At 46.0% G+C, this 15,788-nt stretch overlaps 1 protein-coding gene across 1 annotated transcript in view; it reads left to right on the plus strand.

Moving 5' to 3' along the window:
* Positions 1–14,454, plus strand: part of SORD (sorbitol dehydrogenase) — a 35,920-nt gene extending 21,466 nt beyond the window's left edge. The window contains exons 5-9 of the mRNA XM_079769748.1: positions 2,072–2,190; positions 6,432–6,497; positions 7,800–7,975; positions 11,011–11,132; positions 12,024–14,454. Of these exons, the coding sequence (XP_079625874.1) occupies positions 2,072–2,190; positions 6,432–6,497; positions 7,800–7,975; positions 11,011–11,132; positions 12,024–12,189 (649 nt within the window). The 3' untranslated portion in view covers positions 12,190–14,454. The remainder of the gene's footprint in view (positions 1–2,071; positions 2,191–6,431; positions 6,498–7,799; positions 7,976–11,010; positions 11,133–12,023) is intronic.
* Positions 14,455–15,788: the final 1,334 nt, after the last annotated feature.

The raw sequence follows: 15,788 nt of genomic DNA on the forward strand, positions 1-15,788 counted from the left end.
CCAGGGTACGTTCTGGCTGTGTCCCCAGCCCATGGGCCCAAGCCCTCCTCTCTGGTTTCTCTACCAGTCTCTTTATTTTCCTACCCACCTTATTCAGTTTATCTTCCTGCTTCCTCCTTGGCTTCTTAATTATTCTTTAACCCTTTGCCTGTTCCTTGAACCCTATTGTGAAAACCACCAAATTGCCTTGTCATTCTCTGGTGTTTATAGTCATGAAAGATTAGGGCTCCCTCAACCCCCAGTGAACAAGTTTGGGGAAGGATGACCCAGTAACTCTCTCAAGGTCAGTGGCACAGGGGCTGAGCCCCAGGACTCCGCCTGGTGCTTCTGCCTCCACGCTGCTGGCTATGGCTGCATGTGTGATGTCTCCCAGATAGCAGTCCTCTCTTAGCACCGTCCCCAGTCCCTCTTCTCCTCGCTGTTCTCATTCCAAAGGGAAGTCAGAGTGAAGGGGCGAGGAGAAGCACACAGCTCCCGACCAAAGGCCACCCTCAGCTTAGCTCCAATACCAGCTTTCGGGAAGGCCCAAATGGGAAGGGGCAGGTGTGTCTGAGGGAGTGTGGTTGGCAGTCCATGAGAGTTTGGGAATTTTCATTAATCCATTTTAAGCTTTTTTTTTTTTTTTTCCATACAGAGTTGATGGGGTGAGTAGAAGGGGTGATGACAGCACTCAGAGCAGGAGGGTGGATAGGAGTGGGGAAATGATGTGAGAGAAGCAGAGGGGAGGGAAGGAAAGGGTGGTGGGTGGCAGCCAGGCCGCATGCAGGCCTTGCTATTTATTCTTCGGGGATCGTGAACAATGACAGAAGGTCATGGGGATGAGCACATGGTTTGGCTGCCACTATTATTTCTTTTTGGAACTTGAGTGTTTTCTTTTTTTTAAGATTTGTTTACTTATTTTTGGAGAGAGAGGAAAGGAGAGGGAGAGAAACATTGATGTGATAGTGCAACATCAATCAGCTGCCTCCTGCATACCCACTACTGGGGATCGAACCCACAACCCGACCATGTGCCCTGATCGGAAATTGAACTGGCAACTTTTCCGTGCATGGGACGATGCCCAACCAACTGAACCACACCAGCCAGGGCTGGAACTTGAGGGGTTTGGAGTTTGTTTATTTATTTATTTATTTATTTATTTATTTAACTTGAGGGTTTTTATGTGGAGTTTTTTTGGAGGCACCGAATAAATAAATACTGGAGGGTTAAGAACTAGCAGAAATTAAATATTAACTACAGAGCTGTTTGTACCAAGAGTCAGCTAATAATGGGACTGGCAGAGAATGTGGAATCAGGAGCCCTGGGTTCAAACCTGGCTTTTCCACTGGCTAGCATTTTAACCTTGGGCAAGTCTCTTAATGTCATTGAGCTTCAGTTTTATCTTCTGTAAAATAAAGGTAAAAAATAAAGTCTGTCTTTCTCACCTGACAAGGTCATGGTGAGGATTAAATGAGATAATGGATGAGAAAGCTGGCTAACCTGTAAAGCCTTAGGCAAATGTTTGCTGTCATCATCAGTAGGATGGTTAAAAGGATCAAGATACCAGTGGGCTTGGAGGTGAAAACCGAGAACCCCGTGGTGAAGGAAGGTGACACAGCATTTAACCAGCTGTGTGCAGACAGGCCCTTTCCCCACCTTAACCAGGCCTGGGACAGCCAGGCAGCTGCCGCCATCCGATGTGGCTCTTCTGGAACGTGTAACGGGGAGACAATGAACAGAGTGACGCCAGCTTCTAAATCACTGTTTTTCGAAGCTGCTGATAGTTGGGATTGCTTGAGTAAAAAAATGAGATGCTGGGATGTAGCTTATGTGTATATCTGGTTTCAATTTCAAATCCTTTGAGCCTCTCACTAGTTTTGAACCTTTAGAGCAAGTTATTTAATCATCCAAGCCTCAGTTTCTTTGTCTGTAAAATAGGAATAAATACTACCTACTACATGTAATCTGAGGATTTACACGAGTGAATTTATATAAATTGCTTAGCACATTGCCCGGCACATAAATAAATGCTCAATAAATGATTGTCAACCCAGAGGGACTAACTGAGTGTGTTGAACGACTGACTCCCCAGGCTTCCTGACAATGTCACCTTTGAGGAAGGGGCCCTGATTGAGCCACTGTCTGTGGGGATCCATACCTGCCGGCGAGCTGGAGTCACCCTGGGGAACAAGGTCTTTGTGTGTGGAGCTGGTAAGAAACAGACGATACCCCAGTTATGAGTTCATTAAGGGAGAATGTGGGGGCACCTCTGCCCATCTCATTCCCCCTCCAAAGGATGAAATTTGAAATTGGTCCTGGGATCTTTCTGGGTAGGAAAGGATTACAATGTCCCATCCCCTCGGTGGCTAGCACTTTGCTAAATAAGTGAATATCTGCAGAAATGATGTTATTTCCTAGGCAACAGGACCTCTTTTATTTGTTTAAAGAATGCAACCTGGGATTACATTTCAAACCTTGACAGGAAACTAGGGAAATATTTTTATTGATTTCGGAGAGAAAGGAAGAGGGAGAGAGATAGAAACATCAATGATGAGAGTCACATTGATTGGTTGCCTCCTGCATGCACCCCGACCAGGGCCAGGGATCGAGCCTGCAACCTAGGTACGTGCCCTTGACCGGAATTGAACCTGGGACCCTTCAGTCCGCAGGCCGACACTCTATTCACTGAGCCAAACCGGCTAAGGCTAGGGAAATATTTTTGATAGTAAAGGGAAGAACAACTTTGGAACTTCCAAATCATACCAGAGAAGTGGCCTTCCGGTCCTTCCAGGAATGAGGTGGGCCCTGCCCACCACCAGTGAAAGGAATGGAGCCCAGCCCCACCATGAGCCAGCACTCTGTTTGCACTGGGAAGCTGCCTTCTCTCCTCCACCCAAACAAACCCTAGCGGCCTCAGGCAGAATCATTCTAGACTTCTAACTGTGGGTGACTCAGACAGCATGCTCACGCTCCTGCTGGGTATGATCTGGTGTTCCTCATACACTTTGGGAGGGAGGGTGTATAATTGACAGGTAATGTTAGTTTCAGGTGTACAATGTAATTATTTGATATTTGCATGTACAGGTGACTTGTGAACAACACTGGGGTTAGGGACACCCATCTCCTATACAGTTGAAAATCCACGTATAAGTTTGGACTCCCCAAAAACTTTACTAATAGCTTACGGTTGACTGGAAGCTTCACCAATAACATAAACAATCTATTAAAGCATATTTTGCATGCTATATGTATTACAATAAAGTAAGCTAGAGAAAAGCAAATGTTACCAAAATCATAAGGTGGAGAAGACACATTTATAGTACTGTAGGTGTTTATTGTAAAAAGCATCCGCATATAAGTTGGCCCTGCGTGGTTCAAACCTTTGTTGTTCAAGGGTCAACAGTATTGCAAAATGGCCACCACAATAAGTCTAGTTAATATCTGTCACTAGATGGTTACCAAGTTTCCTTTACTTGGGATGAGAACTTTTAAGATTAACTCTCTTAGCAACTTTCAAATAGGCAATAGAGTCTTATTAACTATAGTCACCATGCTACACATTACATCCACATGACTTATTTATAACTGGAAGTTTGTACCCTTTGACCCCCTTTACCCATTTCACTGACCCTCCCACCCCCTTCCTCAGCAACCAGTCTGTTCTCTGTATCTTTTAGCTTGGGATTTTTTGTTTGTATCAGAGTCCACATAAAGGTGAAATCATATGGTATTTATCTTTCTCCATATGGTATTTGTTTTTCTCTGTGTGACTTATTTTACTTAGCATAATGCCCTCAAAGGCCATCCATGTTGTCACAAATAGCAAGATTTCCTTCTTTTTATGGCTGAGTAATATTTCATTGTATATATACCACATCTTCTTTATCCATTCATCCGTCGATGGACACTTAAGTTGTTTTGATGTCTTGGCTATTGTAAACAATGCTGCAGTGAACATGGTGGCACACACATCTTTTTGAGTTAGTGTTTCTCTTCTCTTCTCTTCTCTTCTCTTCTCTTCTCTTCTCTTCTCTTCTCTTCTCTTCTCTTCTCTTCTCTTCTCTTCTCTTCTCTTCTCTTCTTTTCAGATAAATACTCAGAAGTGGAATTGCTGGATCACTTAATAGTTGTGTTTTTAGTTTTTTTGAGGAACCTCCATACGGTTTTACATAGTGGCTGCACCAATTTACAAACCACCAACAGTGTACGAGGATTCCCTTTTCTCCACATCTTCCCAGCACCTGTTATTTCTTATTTTTTATAATGGCAGCCATTGTAACAGGTCTGAGGTGATAGCTTATTGGTTTTTTGATTTGCATTTGCCTAATAATTAGTGATGTTAAACACCTTCTTCCATGTACCTGTTGGCCATTTGTACGTGTTCTTTGAAAAAATGTCTATTCAGATCCTCTGCCCACTTTTTGTTGTTATTGTTAATCCTCATTTGAGGAAATTTTTTCTGTTGATTTTTAGGGAGATTGAAAGGGAAGTAGGGTGGGACAGAGAGAGACAGATAGACACTGATGTGAGAAAGACACATTGATTGGTTGCCTCCCATACATTCCCTTGGGCCAGGGATTCAACCTGCAACCAGGTATGTGCCCTTGACCAGGAAATAATGGAATTATTTATTTACTTACTTATTTATGTTACTGAGTTGTATGAATTCTTTATATCTTTTGGATATTAACCCCTTAACAAATATATGGTTTGCAAATATTTTCTCCTATTTTCATTATAGATGGTTTCTTTTGCTTGTAGAAGCTTTTTAGTTTGATATAGTCCTACCTATTTATTTTTGCTTTTATTGCCTTTGCTTTTGATGTCAAATCCAAAAAAATCGTCACCAAGACTGATGTCAAGGAGGTTACTGCTTATATTTTCTTCTAGGAGTTTTAATCCTCATGCAATTTTATGAATGATTTTTCTTTTCTTTTTAAAAATATATTTTTACTCATTTCAGAGAGAGGGAGAAAGAGATAGAAACATCAATGTTGAGAGAGAATCATTGATCAGCTGCCTCCTGCACACCCCACACTGGGACCAAGCCTGTAACCCAGACATGTGCCCCGACCAGGAATCTAACCGTGACCTCCTGGTTCATTTGTTGACACTCAACCACTGAGCCACACCAGCTGGGCGCTGATTTTTCTTTGGCAGTGCCAAATAAGTGACCACAGGGCTTCCTAAGTAGGGTGATGGGTATAGAACAGACTTGCCTCAGTATGCGAGCAGGCCATTGGATTCAGGTGACAGATTTTTAAAATACCTTTTGGTCATAGGCAGAAAAGAAGTCAGCCTAGCTGGAGCGGCTCAAGTGAGTTGGAGCCTTATCCTGTACACCAAAAGTTGCCAGTTCGATTCTCAGTCAGGGCACATACCTGGTTCAATCCCTGGTTGGGGCATATATGGAAGGCAACTAATCATTTCTTTCGCCCTCTCTAAACATGTCCTCAGGAGAGAATTAAAGGAAAAAAAGACAAGTCATACACACCACGTGTGCATACACAGAAATTTACCCATAGACCCATCAGCCCAAGAGAATCACTATTAACATTTTGGTGTAGAGCCTTTCTTTTCTTTTTTTTTTTTTCAATGAGATCATGTTGAATATGCTTTTTTTTTTTAACCTACTCTTTTTTAAAAAAAATGTATTATTAACATTTTTAATGTCAGATATAAAAGTTATGACATAATTTTTTAACTGTGTGGTATCCCACAGTAGTTTATTAACTAATTAATCCATTTGTTGGTCATTTCAGGTACTTCCCAGTGTTTTGCTTTCTAGGGGAACTCACAAAATTATTTTCCAGGGGAGTGTCCAAAAAGAAAAATCCCCAAAGATTTTCTGAAAAGCCTTATATTTGTGGGGTTTTGTATTAAAACCATCATGCCATCTAGCAGGTAGATACTGTGGGGAAGCAGGTCTCCAGGCTGATTCTTAGTCACCTGAACATCCTGAGGCTGCCTGAACAGCTGCCTCAACTTAGGGAGCCAGCTCACTTAAGGATACTCCAGGCTGGTCCTTGGAGGGCACATAAAACAATATGTCTCTCCTTAGGAAGGTGTGGTGGGTTCTAAGAAGGTAGGGGTCAAAGAGAGAACAGGAAAATGTATCCAGACCTTCTGAGATAACCTCTAAGAAAATACATGCTTCCTTGAACCCTCTGATTTTTTTGACATTATCCCCACACAGTACTAAAAAGTAAGTGGAAAGTTTATAACTCTGTTTAGGAGAGTACCAAGCAGAATCCAGCCCTAGGAGCAAACAATCCCTCATGTACTTATTTACTCATGCATCAGTCAACTGCTGTTAAGATCTCACTATGTGTCAGGCACTAGGATAGATGCTAGAGGTATACAAAAGATATGGTTGTTGTTTGTGGCCTGCACAGGGGGAAGAACTGATGCTTCATATTTCACAAACATCTTCCATTTCCTGCTTTATTTAGGGCCAATTGGATTGGTCAATTTGCTGGTGGCCAAGGCAATGGGTGCAGCTCAAGTGGTGGTGACTGGTAAGGTTTTCTTTTTAAAAATATTCTTGAGGGGGAAACAGTTGGGCCTATAGTTTGAGGCAGAAGCATAAGACCTATTCCCTTCAGTGGGTACTGGGTTTCTGAAGGGGTTTCTCCCCTTTTCTCTGGGTTCCAAGGCTGAGAAGCCCACTCAGGGGATGACCAAGTCAGAGCTCAGGAGGACGCTCTTTGAAGCTGCTGGGAGAAGGAGACCTGGCTGTTTATGTATGGACCTGAGGTGCCCATACTGCCTGCTTAGTCCTAAACGAGGCTCAGCCCTTGGTTCATTTGCCTAAGTCCAGGAGACAGAGGGTGTGTTTGTATGTATGTATGTGAGGTGAGGTTAGTGGGAAGTATAATCTACACTAATAAAAGAGCAAGATGCAAATTGACCATACATGTGTGATGCCCACCAGCCAATCAGGAGTGGGTGTGCAAATTAACCCAACAAAGATGGTGAGTTAATTTGCATATACGGGCGGCCAGAGGCGGGGCCATGATGATGATGCAGGCGTTCTGCACTGCCCCAGCCGTTCAGGGCCTCTGGGCAGCGTGGGAAGGCGGGGCCGGAGCGGAAAGGCAGTGCCAGCAGCCAGGGAAAGGAAGGCCCATTCTTGCACGAATCTTCGTGCATTGGGCTTCTAGTATATTTATAAGGATGTTTGTGTGTAAGGTGTGTGCTATGAGTGACAGACATGAGTGTATATGTGTGAGGTGAGGGTATCCAACAGCATTGTGGGTGTGTTTAGAAGCACATGGGGTATCAAAGGGGGTGTGTATGTGGAGAAGGCATCTGTTAAGAGAGAATATTTGTGTGTGTGTAAGGTATCTGAGAGTATGCATATGTGTGAGAAGATGTTATTACTGAGTATGTGTGGATGAGTGTGTAGAATTGTGTGGTATGCAGGTGTGTGGATGAGTAGGGTAGTGGGAATGCAGAAGGGTGTGAGGAGAAGCTATCAGTGTGTATAGAAGGTATCTGTGAAAGTGTGTGTGTGTGTTTGAAGACTGTGTGTGCGTGTAAGTAGATATGTATGTGTATGGGAGTGTGTGAAGGTATAGACAGTATGTATGTTGGGCTCAGCAACACCACCCACTACACCAGAGCTTCATTGGAATTATTACCTGCACCTCCATTTTTAAAAAATATGTTCTTACTACTTTTAGAGAAAGAGGGAGAGAAGCATCAATTGGCTGCCTCCTGCACGCCCCCTACTGGGATGGAGCCCAGTGCACGGGACTGCACTCAACCAATCTGCCATCTAGTTTCTCAGTTTGAAGGAAACCTTTTTTCAACTTTAGATCTGTCTGCCTCTCGGTTGTCTAAAGCCAAGGAAGTTGGGGCTGACTTTGTCCTCCAGATCACCAAGGAGAGCCCGCAGGAAATCGCCAGTAAAGTGGAGGGTCTCCTGGGGTGCAAGCCAGAAGTCACCATCGAGTGCACTGGGGCGGAGGCCGCCATCCAGGCGGGCATCTACGTGAGTGGGATGTGGGCAGGGCTGGGAACCCTTTGGGGTAGTGAACTGAGAAGTCAGGGGTCCTAGGATCAAGCTTCTCCACTGACTTGCTCTGTGGTCCCCCGTCAAAATTAAGTGATCTCTCCTGAGGAGATAGCGGCACTTGCCTAACATTCACATTGGACATTTGTGAGGGTTAAGCAAGGTAACAAATATACATGGTCCTTGAAAGATAAGTGACCCACACGTTTAGGGTGGGTTTTCTGTCCCGACCATATCTGTGATCATAAAAGTTGAGCTCTTGATAAAGGATCAATAGGAAGAATGGCCGAAGCCGGTTTGGCTCAGTGGATAGAGCGTCGGCCTGCGGACTGAAGGGTCCCGGGTTTGATTCCGGTCAAGGGCATGTACCTTGGTTGCAGGCACATCCCCAGTAGGGGGTGTGCAGGAGGCAGCTGATCGATGTTTCTAACTCTCTATCCCTCTCCCTTCCTCTCTGTAAAAAAAAAAAAAAAAAAAAGGAGGAATGAGGAAGCATGTCTTAAGTGTGGGAAACCCTTATCCTGTTTTATGGAGAAAAACTGTGGTCTTTAAGTCATTTATAGAAAGTGACAGCCAGTAGTTCAGTTAATCACAAAGGTAAGTTTTCAGGGTCGGAGTTGGCTACTGTTGTCCTCTCCCAGAATTAGGAGGGGATAAGCTACCAATACCTGATAAGTCCCTCATGGGCTCACCTGTAATTTATGAGAAGTTGGCAGGAAGGTGGACAGGGGAAGTGGCATTGGCAGTCAAAGTATGAGGAAAAGAGGAGAGAAAGAATATGTTCCAGGTTCCAAGCCTCACCGTGTGCCAGGTCTTCTGCTAGGTGTGCTTTTTGTTTTGTTTTTTTAAAAATATATTTTATTGATTTTTTACAGAGAGGAAGGGAGAGGGATAGAGAGCTTGAAACATCGATGGAATCGAACCTGGGACCTTTCAGTCCGCAGACCGACGCTCTATCCACTGAGCCAAACCGGTTTCAGCTTGCTAGGTGTTTTGTAAACGTGATAGCCCCAGTCTGCACAGTAGCCGTGAAATGAGTCACCATTTTCCAATGAGAGGTCCAGTGGCTTGCCTTGGGCACACTTCCCCAATGCCTGTGCTTTCCTTACTCTGTGCACGGCTTAGGAGAGGGAGGGAAAGAAAAGACAAGAAGCCAGTGGGCAATCATGCTAAGGTAGGAGGGGTGGGGCTGGGGAAAGCGCTGGCTGCACCTGCCACCACTGGGACTCCTGCCCTGCCTTCCAGAATGCTTCCCCACAGCAGCTGGGCTTCCTCCTTCCTTCTGAGTCATAGCTGGGTCACACACAAGGGCACTTTGAATCACGCAAGACATCCCAGGGAAAGCTGACCCCTGAGGTGAGTGTGGCATGGCCCTCCGGCCCGGTACCTGGCAGAGCTGCCAAGCCCTCCTCCTACCAAGATGCCCATGGCATCAGGGACAGATTAAATGGTGACAGGAGGAAGGAACAGATGGCCCCCTCACCCTGGGACCAAGAGAAACCACAACTCAGAGGTGATGGGTATGATCAGTCAGTTCATGACATGGCTTGGGCACTTCGAGGTCTATGATAATCAGTGAGGTACGTCTGTTGTCTTCAAGTTGTTGGCAGATCAGGCACACCATACCCCCTCCGCCCCCCCGCCCCCCCGCCCCCAATGGACAGAGAGGCAGTAAAAGACATGGCTTCTCACCTCGAGGCTTTCCTTCCTCTTTTCTCCTGCCTGAAGAGCATATGGAAACAGCTGGCATCTCCAGCTGTTAACAGTGGGGGCCCAGTTACCAGCTACCTGAGGTGAGCGTGGAGGTAAATGTGACCCAAGAGCCTCACCAGGCCTGAGGCCTGTGCCTCTCCTGAGTGGAGGTGGAGCCATCATGCATGACAGGTGCTGTAGAATGCTACAGGCTGCCCCATCAGCAGGCAGGTTAGGCGGAGGCACCTTGCATGGGCATACCTGAGAGTTCTTTTCCTGCCTATCATGACTAGGTAATGTTCATGAGAAGAAGTGGCAAATGCTTAGGGTAGAATTGATGTCATCTCCTCCATGCAGAGGTCACACCCATGAGACAGCGATCAGGTAGCCCAAGCATTCGTCTGTGGTCAGCAAACTGTTTGGGATGACCAGTGTGAAGGTGTTCTCCCTCCTCACCAGGTGGAGAGGAAATACCAGTGGGGGAAGCAGTTTTCCTAGAACATTTCTCAGTTTTCTGTGGCTCACTCACAACTTTGACCTCTCGCCCCCACTTTTCCAGTGGATACAGCAACATTTTCCTGCTTCTCTGGAGCAGGCACAACACAGGAGTTATGTGGAGATTGTCAAGAGAAACTGCACTCTCTGGCCTACTCCAGGATGGAACTGATAAGGCAGATAGATGTTCAAGGAAGACAAAATCCATTATGGCCAATACTATCGGGATGAATATTTCTGGAAAAGAGATATTTATAAATGCCAGCTTGCATGTATGAGACAGTTTTTAAACCACAAACTTCCAGTAGTCCTCCTCATTTGGATAGTGCTTAATAGTTTTCCCCACAAGAGGGTGGTTCTTTAGAGGTTTGACAAAAGTCCTGTCTTGTGGGTGGGCACACTGGAGGAGGAGCAGGTGCTGAGATGAGGAAGTAGCTGGAGCCAACATCTGGTATGAGTTAGTAAAGCGTTGAAAGACGTGCCAGGGTTGCTGAAGATCAATGTTGTTTGTAGGGGAGATTCTCACTGGGGTCTGGAGGACCTTGGCTATGTCACGGGATGTTGTGGACAGTGAAAGATGCTCCCATTTTGCTTGTCCTCCCGTGGTGGAGTGTATTATTTCAGGATCTTTAAGGAAGATAATGTTTACTCGGCTGCTCTGTTGAGTTTGGTCGCCGTGTTGAAGAGTTCAGCAGTATAAAGAGAAGCATTCCTGGGATTTCTGGATTCTCGCCTGATGCAATCAGAAGATATTTGTAACATTGCTATGAGCAGGAAGTCTGTATTTTCTTATCTTTCAGGTTTTCTTGTTCTTACTTCCTCTTCAGGCCACTTGTTCTGGTGGGACCCTGATGCTTGTGGGACTGGGTTCTGAGATGGTCAATGTGCCCCTAGTGCATGCAGCCATCCGAGAAGTGGATATCAAGGGCGTGTTTCGATACTGCAACACGTGAGTATGTTGTGGGTGAGTGGGGTGGCGAGTGGCCAACAAGACCAAGGCAGGCCTCTGGGACTAAGAGTCTCTGCCTATTTATTCTTGACGAGCTGTCTGTGGTCACATGGATAGCCATGCGACATGATAGAGGTCCAAAGAGAGGATTCACTCCTGGTAAAAGAACAGGAGTGCAGAGATGGCAGAGGGAGGGACGGAGGGACAGAAGGAGAGAGGGACAGAGGGAGAGAGGAGGATTTTGAAACAAGCTTTTCTTGGCTGTCTGTCAGGCCCTCTCCTCTCCTCTCTTTGCCTGATGACCATTTTCCCTCTTCAAAGGGAAGAAGGAGAGAAAGGACAACAGCAAGAACTCCTCAAGTCCCTTGCCTCCTACTCCAGAGCCCCAGGGCCCACTCTGGGAAGTGAGAGGGTCTTATTGCGCCTCAGCCCACATTCTGTGGCTCCACTCTCTCCCTTGGGGAGCTCTGCCTAGGACCATGTTCCCCACAGTGTCCCTTACACCTTTAGAGTCTAACCATTCCCTCACCAGAGTGCCAGTAAACTCTCTCAAGCTGAGCTGCTTAGGGGTGTGATTGGATTATCCTGGCCTGCCTCCCTGAGGCTTATCTGCCTTTTCACAGTGGCCTCCGTATGCCTCCTGCCTTCATGCCAAAAGAATTCTAGGCTTCATGGCAGACATTGCGGAGGGGCCAGTGGGCATTTGGGAACAGCCTCTGAACTCCCAAATGATAAGTTCTAAGATCACTCCCTCCATTTTTGGTCTGTGGAATTGACCTGGCAGAACCACAGTGCTGTCAGGGAATATGGCCAAACGGATGTGCTTGGTACATTTGGGGGCCTGGCTCTTTCCTCCTGAAGGTTGAATGTAACGCTTGTGATTTTTTACAGATGGCCGATGGCGATTTCAATGCTTGCGTCCAAGTCTGTGAATGTAAAGTCTTTAGTGACCCACAGGTTTCCTCTGGAGAAAGCGCTGGAGGCCTTTGAAACATCCAAAAAGGGTTTGGGATTGAAAGTCATGATCAAGTGCGACCCCAATGATCAGAATCCCTGATGTTAATTGGGCTCTGCCCTCATTCCCACCCTTTTAGCATCTCAGGGCTAAATGGCTAGGCAAGGGTGGGCTTTAAGGCAGAAGTTTCTTTAAAGTAGTAAGGGTGATAAAAATAATTCATTACAAGCAGAGAGCCTTACACAGAGCGGTTGGTATGCCTTAAAAACACAAGCAGGGATAGTTTGGAGGAACTTGTAGTCAGAATAACCTGTTTCTGCTGAGTCAAGTGAGGGAAGAAATCTGTCCCTTGAGTTCCTGCTTCCATCGTGACTGGTCAGGTGGGGGATGGGAGGGCTGAGTTATGAAGATACAACTTGATTGAGACGTAACTGGTCCAGAAGCTGATTTTCAGGAAAATCTGCAGCTCAGGACCTGGGATGAGGGGCTGTCAGCAGTTTTAGTTGAGAGCACAGTGTTTCTAGACATAGGTGCTATTTGGTTTGATGACAAGGAGAATAAGGGACTGAGCTTCTGGGTCTAGGGTAATTATAAAACCAATCAAACAAAATCCCACATGAGATCAAACCAACTTGTATTTCTCAAATGTAGAAACAGTCAGGGAACTTCTCAACACTGAAGTCTGCCTTTCTTTCAACCCCTGAGAATTGTGTTTGCAAGGTGAATAGCCACCTTCCTAATCCCCCACCCCCAGCCATTGCCGGCTTCGTTGTCACAGGCAACCAGGAGATGCCTATCTAAGGAGAGTCACAGGGGGTCCTCATGGGAGACCTTAAATCATGCCTTTGATTAGCCCAGGAGGGTTTGGTTGATGCACCACAGGAATAGCATCCCCTTCTAGGATTATTATACAATTCCATGTAATTCCATTAACTATAAACAGAAAACCATCCCCGTCTCATAGCCAGTTATGACTCTTGATGTCTTTCTGTCTGAATAATCTCTCTAAAATTGTGAACTTATTTTAAGTTGACTGTATAAGAGTCAATCACATTATGCCCATTTGTGACTTTAAGATTATTAGTCAGGAATGAGGATATAGTAGCTGTGACTTAATTTGGGCTGCAGCCATTAAGCCCTCACTCCAGGTGGGGGTAAAGGGTGACTTCGAAGAGGTTCCGATTTTCTCATGACCTGGTAAAGCTGTGACCTGGAATTCCTCAAACTGCTTTGGGTAATAAATTCTGCTTGTAGTGCCAGGCTACTGTCATAATTCCTGCCTCTGTTTAAGGAGGAAAGGGTGTGGGTTTATAATTTCACAAAGGGGAATGTCCAATATTTTTGAAAGCCACACATTTTGTGCATCGAATATAATTTCATTGACTGTTAAAAATTAACATTAATGATCTCTTACAGTAAGCCACATACATGTGATTATTTTACAGCTAAGGAAATGGAGAAATCAGGTAATTTGCTCAGGTCACACACTACCTTTTTTATTTTTATTTTTTAGAGCTTTTTAAAAATATGTATGTTTTTATTGATTTTAGATAGAGACAAAGGGAGAGGGAGAGAGAAAAATGTTGACGAGGGAGAAACAACGATGGGCTGCCTCCTGCATGGCCCCTACTGGGGACTGAGCCCGTAACCTGGGCCTGTGCCCTGACCCCTTGGTGCATGGGTCAATGCTCAACCACTGAGCCACACTGACCGGGCACACACTACTTTTCTTATGTCATCTCTGGAGGAGGGTAGAATCTTGAGACTTCCGTCTACACACAATACAAGCACACACTCAGTAGTCACATCTCCCACTATGCCTGCTTTGAGTCCTGTTTAGCTCTAGGGCCAGACTTGCCCGCTGCCTTCTATCAAAACTCTCCTTCCAGCCCAGTCGGCATGGCTCAGTGGTTGAGCGCTGATCTATGAAACGGGAGGTCACGGTTTGATTCCTGGTCAGGGCGCATGCCTGGGTTGTGGGCTCCATCCTCAGTGTGGGGTATGCTGGAGGCAGCCAATCAATGATTCTCATCATTGATGTTTCTATCTCTCCCTCTCCAAAATCAATAAAAATATATTTAAAACAAAACAAAACACAACTCTCCTTCCAGCTTAGTGGTGCCCAGAGGCTTCCAATAGAAATGTTCCTGAAGGAGGTGGACTCACTGTGTTAAGCTCACAAGCAGTCACTTTTCCTCTGATTTGGTGGAGCCAGGGGCACTCAACCTGAAAGGGACTTAGGAGCTTCAGAGGGGACCCCTGGAAAGCTAGGAGTACCAGGATAAAGACGTGTCACTCATGATTTCGCTCATCTAGGGGAAATGATGAACAACATAGACTGATGAACAAGAACAGAACCAGAAACAAGGAGGCATCGATCGGACTATCGGGCCTCAGAGGGAGGATAGGGGAAGGTGGGGGGAGGGGGGAGAGATCAACCAAAGGTCTTGTGTGCATGCATATGAGCCTAACCAATGGTTAAGTTCAACATGGGGTTGGGGCATCCATGGGGAGGGGTGTGGGATGGGAATGGGGGGATGAGGACAAATATGTGACACCTTAATCAATAAAGAAATTTAAAAAAAAAAATTTGAGGATGGGCAGCTGGAAGAGTGAACTCTACTGCACTGCAACCAATCTGACAGTAGCTTCTAACCTGGCTGCCGCCATCAGAAATGGATGGTGGAGAGAGCAGAAGTGAAGAATTGAACATGCTTTGGTCCGTGTATACACAGTCCTCTGTTAATCAATATCCTCTCCTCCTCTGAAAATGTGATGGTGTACACCCTATTCCGGTTTGCTGTCCTATTCATCAGAGGTCAAACACTGACCACCTACAGACTTCCTTCAACCTTTACAGATGTTTTCTTTACCTTCCACATTCTAGAAGGACCCACACTCCCAGTTGGCCTGGGGCTCCCCTTGTTTTAGCATCAGAAGACCACCGTCCCAGGAAACTCCTCAGTCCCAGACAAAACTGGATGAGTAGTTACCCTATTAAAAAAAAAATATTGCCCCCCCCCCAAAAAAAAAAGACGTGTCACTTATCACACAGTGATAATTGGGCTGGGTCTTCTACGTCAATGTCTTGGAGCCTCGGTTTCCTGGTCTGTTAAATGTGCTTCATGATGCCTGCTAACATGGGCAACTCTGGAAAATGAAACAGCAGTTCAAGGAATACCTTTCCATTTCCAAATCCCCCAAGGGGCTCTAAGCTGCTGTGATTTCACAGCTTCCCAAGCAGAAGCAGAGAGGGTGGCAAGAGATGGTGTGGATGGGCCACCAAGTCAGTCCTTGGGGTGGTGAGAGGGCCCGAGTCTGTTGCCGGGCTCCCTTGGCCACATCCTCTGCTTCAAAGGGGCTGCAGGAAGCCCGAGAACTCCTCCCAATACTTACCTGGTGGGGAAATACCATGATCACGGAGAACTCATTCCTCACACCACCCCTAAGTGTTATCAGTCCCGGAACCAAAACATAAATTCCCCATGAACTCCCCAAGCTTGGGTGGCCCAGCCAGCCTCTGTGCTCTGTCACAGGTGCCTGACACCTGGTTCACTTTCAGTCAACACTGAGGACCCCACCCAGCCGACACTCCCAGCACTGGGGTGGGTGTAAGGGTGGAGAGCTGGGAAGAAGGGCCCCCGCAGGCAAAATAGAGGGTGGAGGGAAGGTTGCACCATGGATGTCAAAGGAAAAAGCGG

Source organism: Cnephaeus nilssonii, assembly GCF_951640355.1.
Source record: "Cnephaeus nilssonii genome assembly, chromosome: 4".
Taxonomy (NCBI): domain Eukaryota; kingdom Metazoa; phylum Chordata; class Mammalia; order Chiroptera; family Vespertilionidae; genus Cnephaeus; species Cnephaeus nilssonii.